Below are 21,190 nucleotides of genomic sequence, written 5' to 3'. Positions count from 1 at the left end.
TATTAAAATCTCCTGAAAAATAGCAAAATTGTCCTTTTGGAGTGCCAATCCTACGCGTGATAAAAAAAACGACATTGTCAGCTTTCATTCAATAAAAATGTATTGCAAAGACGAATGTATTTTCTAATACAAAATCTTAATTTTGACATTCTGCGTATCCCTACCCAGACTGGGCCCCGCGCAAACTCTTTCGCATAGGGCCCGCAATTGTTAGAACCGGCCCTGCGTCGAAAGAACATGTGAGGTTCCCCAAATGGTCCAAAGACATGTGAAGGTCTTATGACCCTATGCAAGAGCTGTAGTGACCTAGCTGAGGTGACCTTGCTGTAGTGACTAGCTGTGGTGACCTTGCTGTTGTGACCTAGTTGTGGTGACCTGGCTGAGGTGACCATGTTTACCTAATATCCTCAGGGTGGACCATATACAGTTCCCGAGCCATATACTTGGCGGTCAAAGATCGTGAATCTTTTGGTATTCCATCGCAGAAGATGGTCTCGAATCTCGGACTTGTGACGTCAGCGTCCAAGCTGTACACGAGCAGCATGCCAGGGTTCTCGATGGTGATGAAGATAAAGAGGCGAGAGTCCATCTCTAGTGTGGCTAGGCCCTCTGGCTGGACACCCTGTCAAATAACACACAGAGTCAGTTACAATGATGATTTCAATCATCAAGCACACACAGTCAGTTACAATGATGATTTCAATCATCAAGCACAGACAGTCAGTTACAATGCTCATTTCAATCATCAAGCACACACAGTCAGTTATGTGACAAGTCAAAAACTCGCTATCAGAGTCACTCAAATTTATCACAGCATTAATTATTATTTTTCATTATTATTTAATTTTAATTTTATTTCCCCATCCTACCCCTAAATTCCCCACACGCACCACCTTTTCCTCTCCAGACTAGACTTAGTTGACCACATTGGAGATAGCTAGGCCACGTCTTTCGATTTAACTTCCCTTGACCGGGGCAAAGATACGCACAGACTCTTTGATCTCACCGCAGTGGACACCACCTTGTGTGGAATGCAAGTCAATCCTCCCCCCCCCTTTCTCCTACGTCTCTCTTTGATCTAGGAGATTACTCGAGTCAAAGTGCCTCTCGACGTACCAATGTGCCACTCCCATCTCAAGTCTAATTCACCCACGTGTAAGATAATGCTAAGCCTAGGACATTTCCTGTGTCCGCCCGCATTTTCCAGGCTTATATAAAGTAAATTAAATCGGGCCAGACTCTCTTTCATTTCTCATTCGAGCTGAGCTATCGAGTCTGGACTGCTTCATTTATTCTTTTTCCTAGAGGAATACCTGGTGGTAAGCCGAACTTAATCACAAGTTCCATCTTAATTACTTTTGTGCTATTTCCATTGGATATTATCATGTGTATTTTATTATTTCACTTATATTTAAGTAGTGCATTGTGTATTTCTCACTGGCGTAAGTAGAGAACATAGACATGTCCTATGTATGTATTTATGAATTGCATTAATCTATTAATGCTACGTTGCTCAATTGATCGTTGATGCAACCGTGTATATATTTGTACATCTTATTTTATTTCCTTTATCTCGGTTGACCGCCTTGATAATTTTACTAGCGTACTAATACTGCGTCTAGAAAAGAGTTATGAGTTATCTCCCCTGTATTGAATTATCTCCCCTGTAGTTATTTCACTCTAACGAGAGTTGCGCCGCTTGAACGGACACCCTCTCCATTCAAGCTCGCTCCATTGTTCTCGACCTACGGTCATATGTAAACAAACCGTCTTGGTCGCTGACCACCGCCCAATTCAACCCCCCCCCCCCCTTTCTTTCTCTATCCACCTGTGTTGTTTATTTGAGATTATTATTTCCCCTTTTATGTACATTTTTAGATTATTACTTTCCATGATGTACATTTTTATATTGCTATTGTCAGCCATCTATTTTCCCAACCCCATTTGTCATCATCTCCCTATTGTGCTCTAAAGCAATTTCACCAATCTGACGAATGCACCTCAGTCGAGGGCATCGATAAGATGCATGAGAGACATGTCCTAACTTGTCTTTATTTATCCGCAGCCTCCCTCAGGTGTCTGCCTATTTATTTGCTATCGAGAATCACCTACTGCCTATTTGTCGCTTAGTGTCTACTCGACACTACTCAACTATTTGCCATTTGCTGTTCAGTGTCTACACGACACTACTCAACTCTACTACTTGGCGCTATCGGCATTGCCCGCCTATTCGACAGCCCACCTGTCATCTTATTAGGTGCGACGTCCCTATGGATTCAGGTCTGTGCGAGACGTCATAGCTACGCCAACCCTCTGCAAAACACTGGACATATCCTGTCAACTACGCTGCCCACGGCAGATCAGCTCTGCCCGCAGTAACCTTGTGCCCACGGTAGCCAGCCACCCCCCCCCTACAGTGCCCACTACAGATATTAGAACTTGGGATTGAGACTCCACAAGAACTATATCTCCGGCGTCCCTCTATCCGCTAGAGCGCCATCTCCAGCTGCAGTACCTCAAGCCTGGACACAGCCAGCTGCGACATCAACTGGACAACCAGCTAAGTCAGAGGACAAAGTGACATACTCTCTTATTAAGTGCAGGACTGATGATTAAATCTAGTATTATTTAGAGATAGATGCAAATCCCCCCTCCCTTTTTATTCTTATATGTATATTTATGTAAATAAATATTCTTCATTTTTAACTTTTGTATCTATCTTTCATTGCTTTGTCTCGTTGCGTGTCTGCTCCCGATTTATATGCTGATAGGTTGGTGTGTGATAGCTTTAAAAATAATCATCCCCTAGACATTAAACGCGCCAAACACACATCACATTTCCCCACCTGTCACAAGTTACAATGATGATTTCAATCATCAAGCACAGACAGTCAGTTACAATGCTCATTTCAATCATCAAGCACACACAGTCTGATTTTAATCAGATTTTTTCACTCTTGTTTTCTCTGTCTCAACTTTTTTTTTCAAGATTTCCTTATCATTCTTTAAACAAGAACAACACGATTTAAAGATATTTCAAAGGACGTCACGGCCGGGGGGGGGGGATATAAAATACTCCTAAACGCAATGCATATCAAAAGTCTCTGACCTGTTCATTTTGCTTGAACACAAGCCCCGGCGAAACGGATCCTACTCAAAGGTAATGGCTGAGACCTTGCGCTTCGAAACCTGAAGCTTCTGGCAGATGGAGCTCGCCAGCCTAGTAAGGCGATTCAGATAGGAGAGGGATACTCGGACTTGAAACCCTCGCTGCCTTGCAGTATAAAGACTTCAGGAGACAAATAGAGGAAAACTTAGCAGTGGAGCACCATAGGCGTTGGATGCATCAGCTCTGCAAATGAGTTGATACTGAATGCAACGTGAATCATTCCTTTGGATCGTATCAGCAATGTCAAAAGTGGAACCAAGGCGCATGGGACACCCATGATCCCTTTATCAGGAGAGCACCCCGGTAATTAGGCGCATTCATTGTCTTCAAGACAGAAGGAGCCATAAAATCAATGGATAAAAACTGGGAAAATAAGTGCCACATCTGTAGCTCATCATCATCAACTTTCCTCTGACTTAACATTTGATATTTTTTCAGGGTTTTCCGCGATTTCAATAACCTTATATTTCTTAACAGATCCACTCTTCGAAGGACTCAATAACAAATTCGGGGATAGGTACGCGTAAATTTAAGAATAGCTATTCTTAGCCCATACCATCTGGTCTGACACAGTGTCGATGACATCACCGTTAGAGTTGAACACATGCGGACAGTATACTGCTATCTTCTCTTCGAAGTCACTGCCACTGTCATACAACAGCTCGAAATTGTTCTCCGTATCCCAGATGCTGAAACTGCGTCCTCCAAACATGTAGAGAGCCTCATAAGTTCCGTCAATGAAGCCGTCCCCTTTAGAAAAAGTCAAGTCTCCTGCCAGAAAAAAAATGGAAAACATTCTTGGCTAAACAAGCATAAAGAAGAAAAAAAGATTTGTATACGGATCAGAGGCGTAGTGAGCAAAACGTGCTCCCGGGGCAAGGCGTCCCCCCCCCTCCATTTTCCATAAACATCAAATAGAAATATAGGCTGCGTGTGACGTCCCCCTGAGGGTGGCGCCCGGGGCATCGTGCCCCCTTAGCCCCCCCCCCCCCCTCACTACTCCTCTGATACGGATATATAATGCGTGGTGAGTAATTCGACCGTTTTGGCATATGAAAGACGGTGGACTCAGAATGGAATTGTGCAAGACGTATTTATATTTATTCTGCGAAAACAATTAGAAGGGCCCTAATTAGGGCATCGAGATTCTTCATTTAATTTGTTACACTTTACTGATAATAATATTGTTTAATATTAATGAAACATATGTTACCTACAATGCAATAGAAACAAATACAACACCTTGTATTTAGTTATTTTGTTTAATTATATTTCTTTTGAAAATATATTATGTTTTAAAGTGGTCTACATGTTCATGCATACATACCTAGTTTTCTGGAATCATTCAGTGCGTCCACCACAAACAAGGGAACATTCGGTCCGAACTTAGAACCTAGAAAACAAATAACACTTTCACGTGAACACCTTCATATTTGCCTGAACTAAATCGTGGTTGGAAAAAAAGAAGTGTATAACTATTTATAGATTTTACTCCGTTGATGAAAATCCCCCTCCCCTTCCCCATATGGCTCCTTCTGTCTCGGAAGACAATGGATGTGTCCAGATGAGTCACTGGTTTTAGTTTCGTCTTGAGACGGGCAGAATCTGGAGTGACTGATCAAGCCAATTCTGAGAGGCAGATTTTGTCCCATCCAACATATCTAGTTTTAAACTTAGTAAAAAAAAATATTAAGCCGATCTAGCCTTTCGTGTCATTAAACCACCTAGTGGCGCTGGCGCCTCTTTATCCGCCCTTATCACCTAAAAGTATAAAACCACCCCAGGGCGTACCTTTAAATGACACTCCTATTCGCCTCTCGTCAAATCCATCGTTTGGGTAGACTCTGTATTCACCCTCATTCGCAGTGAAAGCCAGTTTGCGTTGTTGCCAAACGTAAAACTTGATGGCGTCCGGCTGGTAAAAAGACCGGATCGGCCAATAGCTGATGCTGATTCCTGTGAGATAAGTTTCACTCATTTAAGATTAATGTGGACATTGTTAAAGTTTTCTGTTCAGCTGAGTGGTCAGTGTGCAGGTCATTTTGGGCTCTCAGTCTCTGAATTAAGAACAACAAAATATAACAAACAAAACCAAACCCTACACAAAAAATAAACAAGCATAATCCAAAACAAAATTCTTTTAAAATAAAAACAAGGTTATATTAAGTGTATCAATTAATTTTGGATCACTCTTGTAGGCCTAATTAAATTTGTACTTGATCTAGACAAACAACAACTGTCAGATTAGAAATTTTTACCAATAATTGTGTTATCTAAAGGAATTTTTTAAACCATCAAGACATAATGTCTTCGCTTATTTTGTGTGACCAATGATGATCTGATAAATCATTAGTACTTTTGAGAATTGGGTGGTATATTTCTTTATCATCTTTAATCTAGTGTAAACTTATAGCCGTTAAATCATTTTTATTTAAAAATTTAATATACTGGTCTGTTCTTACTGTTAGTTGCGGTGTGCCTGTTCGAAAATCTTGTATATGTGAGCGGGATAAATTAATTAATTACCCCTTGACTTCAATAAACGAGCCAAAAATAACTATTTAAACATTTCGTCACAGCTAGTAGTAATAGTATATAGCCTTGCATTTATGTGTTGGGTATTTGATAATCTGCTTGCCCTGAATGTGGCAAAATATGTAGGTCACAGCTGGGGCTGGGCAGCCACGGTAAATACTGTATTCCTCACTAATCTTCGGACTCGAAGACAAGCCTTATTATTATTATTATTATTTGATAATCTAGAATTAAAGCACATATATTTTTTTTTAGACATCAATTGATACTGGATAGATATAGTAAACACACTGAATACGAATATTTTTTCTACCGACAAGATTTCGTATACAAAGGAAGATAATCCAGCATTAAAATGTAACTTATATGTAGTGGCAATGAATAAACTAGATTTATGGGACATAACCGTCTATCCTCATTCCATCAAAACAGGACCAAATGCGATGAAAGTATGTATCTTCTTGTAGATATTATAAAACACTCATGTCACTCATGCCTACACAAAGCCAGGGGCGGACTGGCTATATGGGCAAACGGGCAAATGCCCGGTGGGCCGGTACCAAATGGGCCGGTCTGGTCGCGACCAAAGAAAAAAATTCAATGCAGACAACTTTAAAAAAAAAGTGACAGCAACAAGACACAAAGGCCCGAACACGTTTTCTTGTTGTTGTTTTTTTTTAAATTATTATTACAATTAATTTTGTTTGAAATTCAACAAGAATATAATTTTAAGAATTACACTATACACTGTACGTAATATCATTTGTAAAACGTTCGACCGTACTTTCTGATAAGCACGAGCGGCATGGCCTTCAACATTACTTTGATGTCTTCAAGACTGTGTTTGGCCTGATCATTTTGCTGGTCGGCATGGGCCTTTGATGGCACTCCTATTTTTGTTTTGCTCCTTCTCTCGCCCGTTTTTTGATGGTTCCATGAAAGTTAACGAAAAAGAGGGATGGGAGAGGATAAGTTAGAAAACATTGATATAATGCAGCAAAAGGGGAGACAATTAGCTCTTTAACAAAACACATACACACAGCCGCGAAATTGCAAACCACCCAACTTATTCATAGCTCAATATGGGTATAAAGTTCTACTTCCTGCGATTTGAAAAGAAAAAGTAAGTTTCTTGTTGTTTATTTGTAATAACATAGATCTAAAAATACTACACTTAAGGCTTACAAAAAAAAAAATATTATTTAATTTAAAACATAAATCTAGATCTAAATCAATTTTATACCGTTGTGATCAACGGCAAACACATGCTTAGTATGAAGTCATTGATGAAGAAAATTATTACAATAATTACAATAATTTATATACTATTATATAGCGCTGTCACATCCAATATTTAATGAAAGGAGATTTAGAATCATTTATATTTTAAATAATATATTCATATACAAATCTCGTTTTTGAGAATGTACTAGGACGAAGCAAGAGCTTTTCAAATTTAGAAATACCTCTTTAACCGTTCTGCTTTCTCTTATCTTTTAAAGGAATATATATAGTTAGTCCATTGTAGTTCGATTATGACCACTTTGTCATCCAGGGGGCTGAGGGCTTTGCACTGGGGTTTTATGTCTCCTCGTGTGGCTGGTGAGACCTATGTGAGCCCGGAATTCTCTGCCGCACACTAGGCAGGTTATTCCAGCTGGAGCTAGTGTCATTGGCCTTGCTTTTCTTCTCTGGCGTTTTTTCTTCTGGCAGCTTTGTTCTCTTTTCCTCAGCAACCTGTGCGCCAGTTTTCACAGCGCGACGTCATGATGCTCTGTCATGTGCCTCTGTCTCCCAGGTGGATGGGTCTATGCTGAACGCCTTCAGAGAAGCTTTGAGGGTGTCTCTGAAGCGTTTTCTTTGACGACCTTAAGAGCGCTTTCCTTCGCTTAGTTGGCCATACAAGTCGTTTAGGGATGCGGTGGTCTTCCATTCTGCATACGTGTCCTGCCGATCGCAGCTGGGACTGCATCAGGGTGTGTGGATGCTTTGCAGACCCGCTCTTTGAAGGACTTCAGTATCTGGCATTTTGTCTTGCCATTTGACATTCAGTATTTTTCACAGACATGTCACGTGGAAGTGATTCAGTTTCTTTGCATGTTAACTGTACACTATCCATGTTTCTGAGGCATAGAGCAATGTAGAGGAGGATGACGGCTCGATAGACCCCTAGTTTTGTATTTGTGGTGATACCACTTTAAAGGAATGGGTTGTCAGGCAGGAAAACCAATGACTTAGCATATTTTAAGTCACAGATCAACATGCATGACTAGATTGACACGTGAAATGCGTATTACTTAATTATTTTATTTTTTTGAAGAAACGTCTGTAATCTATAAGTAATACCAAAAAGTTTGAAACTCATTAAGGCTGCTATTGTAATGTTTATAGTTTTCAGACTACATACATGTAGATCTATAAATAGAATACATTATGTAAGCCTACGAAAGCATACATCCAGTTTTCGATGCGTTATCAAACTTTATATATTTTGAATAGAATTAGGCTTACACCTATGATAAAACACATGGGCGAGAGGGGAGGAATTCAAACCATCACTTGCCTCAGATCTCATTGTCTGAAAGGGAAACTTTACTTACTGCCCCAGTGCAGCCAAATTAAGCAAACAAGAGTCACCAAATTTCATGAGCGTAGCCAAAAGTGGTTTTGTGGTTTCCCCCCCCCCCCCCCTTTTTTTTCCAATACAAAAACTAAAGCAGTCTACCATTTTCTACCAGTCGCTGGACACCAGTGAATAGAAGATTTAGTTTTTGTTTTTTTTAATGGAAGAGTAGCAGGCTAATTGCACTGTAGATAACTCAGAATATGCATTTTTTTAAAGCTGACACCACTACCCCAGATTTCCTAGCTGTAGCTGTCCCTTGGCGGTGTGTACTACCTTTCACTAATTATAGGAAGAGAGTATTCTAGAGTAGAAAAAACATTTAAAAGAATGAAAGATAAGAATGTAATGAAGATTAATTACATATATATATAAATTGCGGAGGGGGTTTAACCCCCCCCCCACACACACACCGAAAATATATGACAAGCCATTTGTGGGCCGGTTTATATGGTAATGCCCGGGCCGATTTTGATACCCAGTCCGCCTCTGCACAAAGCCAAAGGAATGTTTTTTCAAGTGCTCAAAGGAAAAGGCTTCATTGTATATACCACAAGGGAATAACTGTTTCGTTTTGTGTTGCCAGCTAAAGGCCGCTCCATCCGAGTATTGGTATATCAGTCCAAACACAAGCCTCCTGCAGAACGGCCGAGGATTATAGAGGGCAGGGTTCAAACTAAGGACGTCAGTCCGAAGCGCATCCCACACGATCGGTCTGTCCCATACTCACATACTGAACAAAAGTTATTGGCACTTGAATTTTTTTTACAGTAAGGCCAAGAACACACGTTGGAGGCTTGGTGGCTGAGTGGTAAAGCACTTGTCTCGAGTTCAAATCCCGGTGAAGCCTGGTATCATGATTTTCGGGTTTTTTATGGCGCCCCTGAATCCAGACATGTAAGATGGTTGGTCATTGTGCTGGGCAATAGACATCCTCGTTAACAGTGGGACACAGAAAAAGACCTTCACACCATTGGCTCCATAGATCACAAGTTCTGAAAGGGAACCTTTTACCAAGCTAATATCAACTCACTCTGTCAGATACAAATTTTGAACACGTTATTTCTCTCACTTCCCATTCTAGGTTCAAGTTGAAACTTTGCAGTTTTTTATTGGCGAAGACAACACACACACACACACACAAATTAGTTGATAAAATAGTAGTAATTAAATAATTTTGTTTGATATCGAGAAGGAGGAATAATTCTTACAGTGTTGAGATATGTGGCTCTAAATGTGGAGTTATTCTCCTTTGAAAAGCTTTTTTTTTTTTTTGCTTGTTTCTTAAAGAACATACTCGATCTTTAGTAAACAGGTCCAGGTTGGCTCCGTTAAGAGATCTTATTGATAAGGCAAAAAAAAAAGGCAATTTTTAAAAGGAGTTTACAAGAGGAGAGATAAGTCTCTTTAACTCACCTCCATCGGATTTACTAGCGTCCAGGTGTCCCCACTGCTTGTAGCCTAGGCCGTAGATTTGCGTAATCTCGTATGTGTTCAAATCCACCTCAACCACTGCGTTGTTCTCCTGAGAAGATAATGTATTAAAGTTTTTTTTTAAATGTGCACAAATATCTATAACATCTTCTGTAACATTCTTCTATTAAAGAATGATACTAGGTATCACATACACGGGCCGCATTAAAGACATGGAAATCCGAAACAGGGTGACAATGGTGACTGGGCCCCATGATGACATTCTGACCACAGGTAAGCTAAGACTGTACGACCAAAGAAATTCCTGCGGGGAACAGTACCAGGGAGAAGGAGAGACAGGATAAGCGACGGAAGAACAACATCGAGAATGGAGGACGGATCATGTGTGGTGCCCCGATGGTCGAACGGACTAAAGGACAGGTGAATGTCAGTATACGATGCTTTCTTATCGTTCGTTTGTGTCTGGGGAACACAAGGAAATGACAAAATAATTCTTAAAATAGCATTAAGTCCAGAATTCGTTCGTTAGCTAGTTGAATATTTTTTTAGAGACTTCCCAGTTCACCCGGCTTTAAGAGACAGTAACCAAATCAAATATTAAAGACATGAGGTCTACTAGTAGCTGTCTAAAGCCCTAGTAGATATTCATTAATCTTTGTGCACAAAAAAAACCAACTCTTCCACTTGAGTAATATTGAGTATACAACTTGAATAAGAACTCTATTATAAGAACTCTATTATAAGCACTCAATTATAAGCACTCAATTATAAGCACTCAATTATAAGGACTCTATTATAAGCACTCTATCATAAGCACTCTATTATAAGCGCTCTATTATAAGCACTAATATGCAAATATTAACTCATTGTTCTCCTTCATTTTAAGGGATCGCTGTGGCTGAGTGGTTAAGCGCTTTCGATCCTGGGGTCTCCGGTTCAAATCTTCGGGATTTTAGGACACCCCGGGTCCACCAAACTCTAATGGGTACCTGACTTTAGTTGGGGAAAGTAAAAGCGGTTGGTCGTTGTGCTTGCTACATGACACCCTGCTCGTGAAACAAGATTAAGGATCAGTATATAAGAAAACTCCCCACCCCACATATATGTATAGAACTTTATTAAACTGGTCGCTATTTCACATTTATATTGACGTCTTATGTAACAACTTTGTTGCTTTGTCTTAACCCGCACCTTTAAGTCCCAGTCTTCCTTACCTTCAAAACACCACACCATCTCTCACATTAGTCATTTCATTGAGGTTTATATGTTATTGCACTTCTAGCAGGCCTACCATGACATTGGGGTTGACCCCTTCACGTCTGGTCATTTTTCTATTCAAGCCTACCTGCAAGACCACATAAGCTTTTCTGCTTTCCTCATCTATAGTTATGTATTCTGGTTCGAACTCATCGCTGAATCCTTTTCTTGTCCTGCTGTACGACATTTTCACATTTCGGGCCAGTAAGTCGTCGTAACTTGGAAAAACACAAGACACAAGACTTTATTAACATCGCCATATTTTACTTTAATAATAACAATAATAATAATAATATTTATTATCCGTATTAGGAAATGTGTATTACTATTGTGCGCTACAAATAACAATACACTACTATTAATTATTCAATTACAGGTAAGCAAGGATAAATCGCATTCACATGCGAAATTTTAGCTGTTTCATTGTGTGAAGTTACCTTGTCTCAAATTTTTTGAAGTCCAAAATTTTAACCTCTGGTGGTATCGAGTCGGCTGGTCTGCCTCCCTCAAACCTGACAATTGCAATGGCACCAGGATAATCCTGTAAAACATTCACATTGTAGATAAATGATGCCATAGATTACATGTATAGGGGAATAGGAGGGTTAATCTGATGATGGCTGCCTGGTCGTGCGGTTTGCACGCTGGACTGTCGTTCGGACTTATCGATGGTCCCGGGTTCAAACCCTGCCCGCTCCCATCCCCCGCCGTCCTGCGGGAGGTTTGGACTAGGAAGTAATTATCTTCAACTCTGATGGAACATCCGAAATAAGTAAAACATTTTACAAACAAATTAGATTTATTGCGTTTCTTTATTATGCTTTGAATTCGTGAATTTATACTCCAAGATTTGTTTCTGCTTCAATCCTTGGAAGTCTTACTATATTGTATAAGGACATGACTCACACGAGACTGATGGACCCATTATCACAAATGAAATTCACCCAATCAAAGTAAATAAACAACTAGACTTATATATATATATATATATATATATGTGGTACGACAAAATAGAAAACACCAAACTGTGGGACATGGGTAGACAGAGAAATATAGAGGTGCAGATCTTAGAGAGAAAGTGGAGCTGGATTGGTTACACCCTTACCAACAACAGAGCTAGACAGGCCCTAGTGTGGACCCCCAAGGGCACAAAACGTAGTGGAAGACCAAAAAAGATGAAGCCGAGAGGACAGGAAAGAGCTGGGAAGCCATTAAAAAACTAGCAAGAGACCGTTTAGAGTGGTATGTTTTTACTGAGGCTCTATGTTCCATGAGCAACGCAAAGGAAAGATGATGATGATGATGAAAATGGTGATGATGATATATTTAACTTGGCAAGTTGTAATTTATTTCTATTGAGGAACATTTGGATATTACAAAATGATTAAGGGGGAGGGGGGAGATGAGAAACAAATTGTTACGATTTGATAGAAGGGATAGGGAAGATCTGAAGAGTTGTTTGTTTGTTGTTGTTTTTTTCTAAGATAAAAATTGTGTTCATTACTACTATTTCAGCCTGCATTTGCACTTGGTAGAAAGTTTTATTAACCTAAAGTCTGATTTAACTCTCTAAAATATTTCCATAAATCTTCCAAAATGATAATTAATAAATAATTCATTCTTTTGTTGAATTCGAATTTTCTAGTTATTGTTACTCTAGAGGGTGTAAAGGGGTATTGAGTTTTGTTACGATTCGTTACAAGAGAGTAGGGGAAGGTAAAAAAAACACGAATTATTATTTTTCTCTAAAGTCCCTCTATCATACTCTTTCATTAAGTCTACTCATGAATTTGTTACTATTTATTACAATTAAAAAAAAACAACATCAACATGTCCTCCAACAACCTGAAAAAAAAGCATGGATGCACTAGGGGGTAATACACAATAAAGTAAATAAATTATTACATAACAGATGCTATTTGAAAACAAAATATCCAATGAATACAGTTCACAGGACGAGCTAGAATAAAGAATAAAACCAGTTAAACCACTATATCTATATTGCAGCGTATACTTACAGTAAAATCCTCACCGGTCTCAACAGGCTCGCCTTCAACTGCAATTACAGCCGTTTGGCAATCCTTGGTTAACTGCAGCATGTCAGGTTGGGCGCCAACTAGCCGGGAAATATAAGAAAGAGATAAGTGATATGAGAGTTGCAATGATCAGAAGAAGAAGTCTAATGAAATGGTTGGGGGAAAAGTTTACTAACTGCTTAACAAGCACACCAATCAGTACGGTATGACGTCAGTCACATTTGGGAGATGAGCTTTGATTAAAACTAGGCCTATAATGGACCTGGTTCACCTTTCTTGAATTAGCTTTGAGTTCCTTTGTTTTGTTGCCTCGTCCTCGGCAGTTCTATTTGCATGATAGCCAATACATTTCCTACACTCGAAGATTCATGCTAAGATGAACCGAAGCTCTATTTCACAAAGCTTATATCAGCTCTGTCTGTCTGGCCAAAAGTTTGTACACGTTTTTTCCCCAACACCCAATCTGAGCTGAAATTTTGCTCAATTATTTCTTTTACCTTACAACTAAAGAATCAATTTTAAAAATTAAACCAATCAGTTAATTAACTATCGGTAATAAATTATTTTGTTTGGTATCTCAAACAAAGGAAAGAAATAGTACTTGACTGAAGTGGTGGTATAAGCTGAATTAGTCCCCTTTTCAAGGAAAACAAATAGTACTTGACTGAATAGGTGTATAAGCTGAGTCCCCTTTATTCATTGTCGTCTGAGGTTTATTACAAATTTAATTACATGACTCATTCATACTAAGCTTTTTTTTAAAAAAAAAAGGAATTTTTTTCCTATTTTTGTTTTCAATTAATGTCGAAAAAAAAAGAATTTTGACCACCACTTGACTGTTGTATAGCTTCCCATAGGCCTGAGGTCATTAAAACTGCTTCCAAATCAACATCGGCAGAATTTCAAAATCTTGTATGTCCTCTTGCTAGTTCAAGTCCTGATCGAGGGCGGAACATTCAAGCCGTTTTCTGTGGTCCCTTTCAGACTCTTTCAGGGTGACTTAGTAATATTTTGATGGGCCACAAGTTATCCAACTAAAATGTCGCCCCGACCGAGCCTCTAATACTACACTGCACATCTTTCTAAGATGATACGGGAAAGAAGCGGGTAGTCGTTGATAAGGGTTTAACTGTCGCAAAGTAAAGACATGGAAGAAGCACCAGTTTACCAGTGATAGCGTTTATCTGTCGTAAAGAGAAACCAGGAGTAGTTGTATATCTGCTGTAAATAAGGAGTTGACCATTAGCTTTATCCTTCATGTTGTCGGACGTAATAAAGATGTAGTTTCCACAGACCTGGAAAAAATGGAATTTTTTGTTTTATATTTAGATTATATTCCTAATGTTCTTTTAATCAGTTTTAGATCCTATCATTCTAAAATCTAAAACAATAGGTATAAATTGACTTCATTTAAAAATGGATTGAACAAGGGACATAACCACTATGACGTGAAGGGGTTCAATGAAACCTGGCCCATAAATGTAAAAAAAATCGAATAATATATATTAATATAAATAACACCGAATTCATGTAAACTATATTAGTATCATGCAAGAACCTTTCATTTGGCGGCCATCGCAATGAATAGGTCTACCATACATCAAACATTTGTAAAAAAGTAAACATTTTAGTTATTTAGCTATGAATAATTAGATTTCCAATTATGATCCAGCCTTGAAATATACCTCGCCCCGCAGATTCAAAACGAGGTCATAGACCTGTTGGTTAAAACAAATGTTGCTAACAAAAAAACATGAAAGAAGATCCAATTTTTACATTTTCCATTATCGTTGTTGAAGCAGGGAATTAGTTAAGTAACATTTTACTATAATGCTGTGTGGTTTCAATTGACGGTATAACTAAACAAATAGAAATTAAAGAGTTATTTCTGAGATTTTCAATCTGAAAGTAGACTTGATTGAACAAATAGGCCTACTTCTAGCAATAAAAGTCATCAGCTATCTTGAAATAAACTGCAAGGCCCTGGCCATGATAGTCCTTTCAACGTGAGGAGATGTAAATAAAACAAAATGGCCAACAAAAGCAGGCGCTTGTTAATTGAACAACTTAAGTGTCCGAAATTTGTTTCACATCAAATATTATGCCATTACCTCACGTCATTATGTCGAATGCTAATTAGACGATTGCAAAAAATAGTATATTTCTTTAAATATTTCTAACAGGCAAAGTATAAGTTGATGTATGCTCATTGTTAATAGGCGCATATAGGTACATTCCGGACATCGGTGTTCACATTGAGTCCTAATGTAAGTATCTGACCCGAGAATCCCAAAATAAGACGCTAAAATGTTTTATATTTACTGTTATACCATAGAATCAATCTGGTTAAACATTGTTATCATGCTATCAATAGTTAAATATTTCCTTTTGGTATCATCTGATATCCTGATATTTGAGGTAGCCAAGAAAGATGTGCTTCAGGAATGTGGGCCAAGGAGGATGTGCTTTACAATGTGGGCCATGGAGAATGTGCTTCACACTGTGAGCTAAGAATGATGTGCTCCACAATATTGACCAAGGAGGAAGTGCTCCAAAATGAGGACCAAGGAGTTTTGCTCCACAATGAGGGTCAAGAGGGATGTGTACCATAATGAGGGCCAAGAAAGATGTGCACCACAATAAGGGCCAATGTGGATGTGCTCCACAATATGGGCCAATAAAGTCGTGCTCAACGGGATGTTGATATCAACATACATAACAAAATCAATACACATAACAAAGGAGTTTGCGATGCAGTTTTGGACTAAACCTAGAGATGGTAGTTCTTCAATCCCATTTTAAACCCTTATCATTAGCTCTTACCTCCACGTCTGTGAGATCACTGTCCAGTACTGGTACTGTTGTAATATAGACAAGATTAGTAGGATCACTGATGTTGACCACATGAAAAAGACCTTTTCCTAAAAATAAACGTTTAATAGCTCTTAGTTTATTTATTTATTGATCATATTTTTTTTCTCAAAGCAAATATCTTGTTGAGTTTAATATTCAACATTAACTTTTGCCTGAAATTTAACGTCACTTCTCACTTTACATTAATACATGTAGCCTACTATCAAGCTTTAAAAACAAAATAACTGGAATATTTCCTTTGTAATTTTCAACCCAAAACAAAAAGGTTATAAGAATATGATTCTACCATCGCCTTTGTCCTACAGGTAGCTATTGGAGGTTTTCACGATCAACTAAATAGTGTCGAGAACGCGAGACTGAATTTCAAAGTTGCCAGCTCAGTAAAAACAATGAGCTACAAACGGAAGTGCTTAGAAAATTTGATTCTGCAGTGCTAAAAGGTGCATACAAATTCTGTAGTGCTAAAAAGGTGCGTACAAATTCTGCAGTGCTAAAAGGTGCTTACAAATTCTGCAGTGCTATAAGGTGCATACAAATTCTGCAGTGCTAAAAGGTGCATACAAATTCTGCAGTGCTATAAGGTGCACACAAATTCTGCAGTGCTAAAAGGTGCATACAAATTCTGCAGTGCTAAAAGGTGCATACAAATTCTGCAGTGCTAAAAGGTGCATACAAATTTTGCAGTGCTAAAAGGTGCATACAATTTATGATACACACTTTTTTTAAACCCATTAATCCCCAAAGCTTTATTTTTGCTTTAAACAAACTTTTTTCTATTGCATTTCAATGAAAATGGTCAAGCTAAGTCATTGCAAAAAAAAAAATGTTTTTGAACAATTCCATATAGTAAAGATATTATGAGATCTACACTGACAGTTGGAAGTGGCATATCGTCACGTCCTTCAATCTGTACACCGGATACAGAAAGCTTGCTATTTATAGTTTTTTACGTCATAGATGGAAAATCTCTAATATAAGGTCTTACAAGAGCGTAATACTTGTTTGAAATCCCTGTTACTCACAGACTAGCGTCGAAAATCTTATTTCGGACCAATCTTTTTTGTGTTTAAGATATGTTCTAAACAAGGGTAGAAAACAGTTTGAGTTATAAAGGTGATAATGCATAGTTTGAATACGACTGACCCGGAGCGGCCGCCTATAGCATAACACATTATTAACTTCCTTAGTTAAAAAATTAAGAATGGGGATAAATTATATATTCAATAATTTGACTAAACTCTTTTGTTTTTAACGCCTGGAGTGTGTGATCGGTTAGTTGGGTACTTTTTGTAATTAAGATTAGTTACGTGTCCAACTCACCGACGACATACATAGTCTTGTCTTCTTCGTGTATCGCCATCTGCTCAACACTTGCAGACTTGAGCTTGTAGAGCGGCTCGCTGGTGGTCACGTCATATGGGAGGTAGACGGTTGACAAATGCTCCAACTAAAAAAAAACCCAATGATGCTAAATGGTGTAGAAAAAAGCTGGCAGCTTGCCATTTAAAATAAAATGGCCCCCTCCCAATTTGTATACTTTCGTTTTCTTACAGCTTCGTGATATTCTCTTTCGCTATTCAACATTAACTCTTTCTCTCCTAATCGACGATGTCATCGTTGATTTAACCCCATTAAACTAAATTGATTTTTTAATTTACAAACTGTTGTGTAAAAAGAGCATGCATTCTCCTATAATTTGATACCAAATATAACATTTTCTAATAACAAACAAAAAGTTATAAACGTTTAATCAGAACAGGATAGTGAAATACAAATGAGCAAAATGTATATTACTATCGGAATGAGGAAAATAATTACGGAGAGAAAGAGTTAAGATTAGTTGTAGTGCTTGAATTGGAAAGTGTAGGTATAAAATAATATTAGTGTATTCTCAAAACTTGTAATAAAATTTTTAAAGTTATTTTAATAATAAAGAATACTATGCCTTAATACATTAAACCACCACCACTTTTCCGATAAAAGTTGGTTATTAAAAAAAAAAAAAGAATTAAAACAATCTTCATCCGCCACAAGTCTGATATTTTGAAATATAAATCTTCTTTCAATGATTGAAAATTGTGAAACCGGGAAGGTAGACACTTGCCGTAGGATAAAACTATGCAGTACTTCTAAGTGAGAGAAGAAAAAGATTATACAATACGATTTTTAAATTCATGAAGATAATTGCACCGATTTTTTTTTATTTCCAAATTCTTTTTTTTTATTATTATTATTTAAATCATTACAAGAACCAGTAAAATGGGGTTCAGTTAAATTATTACAAGAACCAGTCGGGCTGGGGTTCAGTTATATCCTTACAAGAACCAGTAAAATGGGGTTCAGTTAAATCATTACAAGAACCAGTACAATGGGGTTCAGTTAAATCACTACAAGAACCAGTAAATTGAGGTTCAGTTAATTTATTACAGGCCCCTTGACTTGTACCACATCACTTGCACCACTGGTTCCCTGTTACAACGCGTCACCGTTCAACTTAATAGCCCTTTGCATGATGTTAGTCATTTACTCTGCTTCTATATACATTCATTATCTCCTTGTCGCCGACAGCAGTTGCGTCCCTTAGATATTTAACCATCATTTTCTTTGTCCCACGTCTGCAACAGTTAGGCCTACTCAGTCCCACAGAATGTAGTTTTGTTGAAAAGAAATTACTGTAACTTAGGAAAGGGAATTCATCGCCAAAAACCCATTAAAGCAAAAGATTTTGTCTCAAACTATTACATATATTTATACCTCATTCAATCTTCAATCATTTTAAATATTGTTTTCGGTTACCTAGATGGTTAAACAGATATCTAATTAAGAAGTAAATCTATATAGCTAGTAAGTCTTGTAAAATAGTATGCTTACATCTTGACATAAAATCATTATTAGTCATAACAAACTAACTCGGGCTATTTGTGGTCTTTGGGCCCCTAAACTATACCTATACATAGCCTAAATCTTGCACTGAAGTTTTGATTGAAGTTTTGGTTGTAATGGATGGCTGCCTGGTCGTGCGGTTTGTGCGCTGGACTGTCGTTCAGATTTATTGATAGTCCCGGGTTCAAACCCTGCCCGCTTCCATCCCCCGTCGTCCTGCGGGAGGTTTGGACTAGGAAGTAATTATCTTTAACTCTGAAGGAACATCCGAAATATGTAAAACAAATACTTACCACAAGTTGCAATTTGGATTTATCTACCTAGAGGAAACAAAAAAAAAACATTCATCATTATGTTTTTCTAATCCTAATAAAATATAACAGAGGTAAAATGTGTATCTCGCAAATTAAAATGTCCCTACTACATTGAAGCTCGATGGTGCGTTGAACCTGTTTGTCGTGTATCCATCAACACCATTGATATGTTGGACGTGCCTCCAGGAATGAAGCTAAAACCATTTCAGGAGATGGCGACGGACAGGAGCGCATACCAAAAAAAAACCGACCCCCTCCCGGGACATACGATAGGTGGGCTGTGTTCAAAACCTAATTGTATATATGGAAACATAATTAACATATAACCTATAAAAGCCGCTGCTTTGCCTGCTCAACGATATAGGCCTACAGTTGCATTCATGCACTGTTATTATATCTATGTTATTACATAGGTCCATTTAATAATAATGTCAAAACATAACCTATTAACTGCTACTTTGTTATAACAATTTCAAGAAAAAACAACGTATTGGTTATTACTTACGAAATTTGTTTCTTTAAAAAATCTTACAAGTCTATTTTTGATTCCTTCTTCCCTAGCGCTATTAGAACGTGGAATGGGTTGCCGGAGCCAGCCAGGAAAACCAGTGACTTGGCAGATTTAAAGTAATCGGTTAACATGCATGACTACATGCATGACGCGTAGGACATGATCATCTTCTTTTTTTAAGTAACGTCTGTATTACATAAGATAATTTTATATAAGATATTTTATTACGTTCCCTTTATTATTATTTCATTTTTTCTTCTTATCTTCTTATTTATTTAAAGGCCTAGAGTCTTTTTTGTTGCGGGGGAGGGGGGATCGAGATCTAGTTCCGATTAGAAGTCAATTTAAAATACAAGTAAGTATTTTAGGCCTATATTATGTTATGGTTGTGGAAAGAACTAGATCTAGACTCATAGTCTTTTGACTTGCGAAGCTTAAAACCTGTTAAACTTTTTTTTTTAATTTGTTTTTGTTATGAGGCCTAGTCTAAATCAAGTCTGACTCTCTTAGACTCTAGTCTAGACCGTAAGAAAAAAAAGTAAGTTAATAACTAGAAACTCGTTTTAATCAAGACTCTATATGGAAACATCTTACCTTGCCTTCGGACTCGTGGAATGAATGTACATCAAATAGAACACATGCTAAGAAAATGAAACATATTGTGAGCGTGTACATGACGTTTTGGACTCAATTCGAGGGTTGGAAACAACAAAAACTCAAAGATAACGGTCAGCGCTACAATTTTTTATATGAGAAATTGTCGAATTTCAAACTTTTCTATTTCCCACTAAGCACATGAAAATTTTTTTTTTAATTTCGCGAAACAAAAATCTTATGTTAGTTTTTAAAGTTCAGTTGTTTCCCCTGTTAAATTCAAGAAACAAAGTCTCCTGCGACTGTCTTTGTAAAGCTACTGACTGACAGCAAAACGATGATAGACAATGCTGCTCACGCCATTAATAAGGCTTACTTTTTTTTTTTTGTTTCTTTTCCCGTTATCTGTGTGTTCGTGTGTGCGTCCCAAGTTGAAAGGTAATTACGTCAGGGGGGAGATAAATTATTTCATGCTCAACAGGCCTGTAATACTTAATTAGCATGTCAAAGATAGGGCTTGCTACTAGAAAGTTTAGGTCTCTCGAGGCTAACTTCAGTAGACTATAGCCTCACTATCATGGGCGTAGCCAGGATTTTTTTCGGGGGGGGGGGGCTTGGGGTGATTATATATATATATATATATATGTAACCAACTGGCGAACCTATGTGTGTGTGTGTTTGTATAAAGTGAGTCAACTGTAGGCGCTGATGACGTTGACCCTAGAAAGGGTTCTATCCTATCTGTGAAAGAAGCCGATCCCTTCATTTATATCATAGCCTTCCTTCTCTTACTTGACACTTGGAAGGACTCCAGGGACTAAGGGCATTGGATCCCAAAATGTGATCTTCTAAACTTATACTGAAATCAAGTTGAATTCGTATGTCACATCTATAGTGTTATGTCAAGGAGACTGGGCATAAGGGAGTGGGTGTTTCCAAAGTCAAAAGTCTATGTCGGAG

General features: G+C 38.0%; 1 protein-coding gene across 3 annotated transcripts in view; it reads right to left on the bottom strand.

The window, feature by feature from the left end:
* The window catches only part of LOC106073819 (mesenchyme-specific cell surface glycoprotein-like), a 43,631-nt gene extending 23,040 nt beyond the window's left edge, over positions 1-20,591 (bottom strand). Inside the window, exons 1-13 of one of the 3 annotated variants that reach the window (XR_008778916.1) lie at positions 20,231-20,591; positions 19,105-19,131; positions 17,249-17,375; positions 15,878-15,975; positions 14,223-14,349; positions 13,037-13,134; positions 11,456-11,559; positions 11,107-11,236; positions 9,744-9,852; positions 4,961-5,125; positions 4,497-4,562; positions 3,726-3,940; positions 399-622 (exon numbers count right to left, since the gene is read on the bottom strand). Coding sequence is in view for 2 of the 3 variants with exons in the window: in XM_056035614.1 (XP_055891589.1) it covers positions 399-622; positions 3,726-3,940; positions 4,497-4,562; positions 4,961-5,125; positions 9,744-9,852; positions 11,107-11,236; positions 11,456-11,559; positions 13,037-13,134; positions 14,223-14,349; positions 15,878-15,975; positions 17,249-17,375; positions 19,105-19,131; positions 20,231-20,311 (1,571 nt within the window). In the remaining variant the exon portion in view is untranslated. Of the gene's footprint in view, positions 1-398; positions 623-3,725; positions 3,941-4,496; positions 4,563-4,960; positions 5,126-9,743; positions 9,853-11,106; positions 11,237-11,455; positions 11,560-13,036; positions 13,135-14,222; positions 14,350-15,877; positions 15,976-17,248; positions 17,376-19,104; positions 19,132-19,630; positions 19,750-20,230 lie in introns of those variants that run through there. The other 2 variants (XM_056035614.1, XM_056035615.1) reach the window with 2 other exon arrangements.
* Positions 20,592-21,190: the final 599 nt, after the last annotated feature.

This window comes from Biomphalaria glabrata, chromosome 7 (genome assembly GCF_947242115.1).
Source record: "Biomphalaria glabrata chromosome 7, xgBioGlab47.1, whole genome shotgun sequence".
Lineage (NCBI taxonomy): Eukaryota > Metazoa > Mollusca > Gastropoda > Planorbidae > Biomphalaria > Biomphalaria glabrata.
This window is presented reverse-complemented; position numbering and strand designations above follow the sequence as displayed.